The 2,056-nt window shown below is 54.9% G+C and overlaps 1 protein-coding gene across 1 annotated transcript in view; it reads left to right on the top strand.

Annotated features, from left to right (window-relative positions):
- Positions 1 to 2,056, top strand: part of DRAXIN (dorsal inhibitory axon guidance protein) — a 12,596-nt gene that overhangs the window by 6,367 nt on the left and 4,173 nt on the right. Inside the window, exon 5 of the mRNA XM_015565885.1 lies at positions 774 to 863. Coding sequence (XP_015421371.1) covers positions 774 to 863 — 90 coding nt within the window. The remainder of the gene's footprint in view (positions 1 to 773; positions 864 to 2,056) is intronic.

The following is a 2,056-nucleotide window of genomic DNA, read 5'->3' as shown; positions in this document are numbered from 1 at the left end:
CACATCCCCCTCCCCCGCCATCGCTGGGACTGCTCAAGAGATAGCGTGACATGGGCCCAGGGTGACATCCTGAAGATGCTAACAGCTAACTGCTCTCCTGGCTGCTGGACAGCAAGTGCCACCTGGATCTTGGGGGGAGAGCCGAGTGGTACACCCCCAGGGGGACACATTGCTCATTCAGTGGCCGGAATAGTCTACAAAACCGCCATCGCATCAGCATTTGGCATTGTGTGGGCCAGACCACCAGCTCCCCAACAGGCAGTTTTCTTTCCAAACCGTTGTTTTCACCCGGAGCAGAAAGAAAGGGCTGGCGTTTGGGCCAACTGGACAGTCGCTCTGAGAGGGGGCTCCATGGTGGGCGGGGCGGGGCCTGCCTTGGGGGATCTCATTGCTTCGGTTTCTCCATCTGTCAAAAGAGGACGTTGGTGTCAATGATCCTTGAGGCGCCCCAGCTCCACGCTGACGCCACACCTGGCAGCCCCCAGCTGTTCTGCCCGCTGTCCCTGGGAGGTGATCCCACAGTGCTCCGCTCCTCCCGTGATCAATCAATTGTCCATCTAGGGCAGCTGGGTCTCTGCCACCCGCCCGCAGGGCCCTGGGCCGTGACATCCGTCAGTGGTTCCGGCTGGGAGCCTTGCACACCAGATGGCCCCACCCCGCCAGGGCACGGCCCTGCCGCAGCGATGATGGATCTGCTGTCCGGTGGGACCGTGTGCGGGCGTGGGGAGGGTCCCCGCAGCTTGGCTGACCACATGTGCTTGCTGTGTTGCCAGGGACCTGCTGTGACCTGCGGGGGCACATCTGCATGCCCCACAACCGGGGCCTCAACAACAAATGCTTCGACGACTGCATGTGTGCGGAAGGTGAGCCTGGACTCCCGCGGGCGGGGGCACGGGGTGCAGGGCGGGGGGAATCCCTCATGCCCTGAAGCTGGCTCTGCACGGAGCCCGGATGCTATTTAGTGGCGGAGGCTGCCTGAGGGGCCTGTGGCGAAGGAGGGGTGGGAGAATCCCTTGGGAGCCGACGCCGTCAGCATCAGTGCCTTCCCAATCTGTGAACTCACTTACTCTCCAGTCCTGGTATCGTTTCTCAGACTTGCTTTTCTCGCTTCTCAAAATACAAGCTGGCTTGATCTCCCATGATCGGGAGAAGGGAGGAGAGAGGAGACTATCTCTTTAAATAAGATCACACCCGAGAAGGCTGGTGCTTTCAGGCCAGAATTCTACCCCAGGGAGGCATTCCAAGTGCGATATCGGGCTGGGGGGTGGGTTTCCCAGCGAAGGATGCACTTGGCTGGCCGGCTGCTGCTTTAACCTCTGAGCTCCCACCCGGAGCAGTAGGTGGCCTCTTGCCCAGGTGTGCCGGGCTCTGTGCTAAGCACTTGACTCTCATTATCCTCCTCACCCTCCTTAATCCTGAATCCTCACGCCTTCTTAATCCTCACAGCCATCCAGGGAGGGAGCGATTGTGATCTCCATTTTACACATCAGCAAACGGGCCCAGAGAGGTTAAGTGACTTGCCCAATCTCACACAGCTGGAAAAGGAGGAGAACATTTTTAATTTTGTATTCTGAAAGTTTTCAAGCATATCTGAAGTAGTCAGAATAGTAGTCACTATAATAATGAACCCCGTTTCCCACCACCCAGCTTCAATAATTGCCAACTCACTGCCAATCTGTGTCGTCTCTCCCCTGCCCAGTCCCCCATTCCAATATAATTTTGATGCAACTCCTGGGAGTTTTGAGAGATTTTTATCTGTGAATATTTCAGTGTGTATCTCGGAAAGGTAAGTACTCTTTTAAGAACAAAATACTAAAAATGAGCAATAATTACTCAGTATCATCCAGTATCCAATTAGTGTTCACATCTCCTGAGTGGGAGGATTTGGTCTCGGTGCCTCTATTAACCATCCTCAGATACATGCCCTATTTTGGCTCACAGCAGGCTAACAATTATCTGCTGTGAAAGCAGTAGCACTGTGTACGTCCCATTATTCATGCATCCATTCATTCAGGAAATAGTTACTGTGCACCTACTATGTGTCTGGTACTGATCT

Source organism: Myotis davidii, unplaced genomic scaffold (assembly GCF_000327345.1).
Source record: "Myotis davidii unplaced genomic scaffold, ASM32734v1 scaffold299, whole genome shotgun sequence".
Lineage (NCBI taxonomy): Eukaryota > Metazoa > Chordata > Mammalia > Chiroptera > Vespertilionidae > Myotis > Myotis davidii.
Note: the sequence above shows the minus strand (reverse complement) of the source record. Positions and strands in the feature narration are given on the sequence as shown.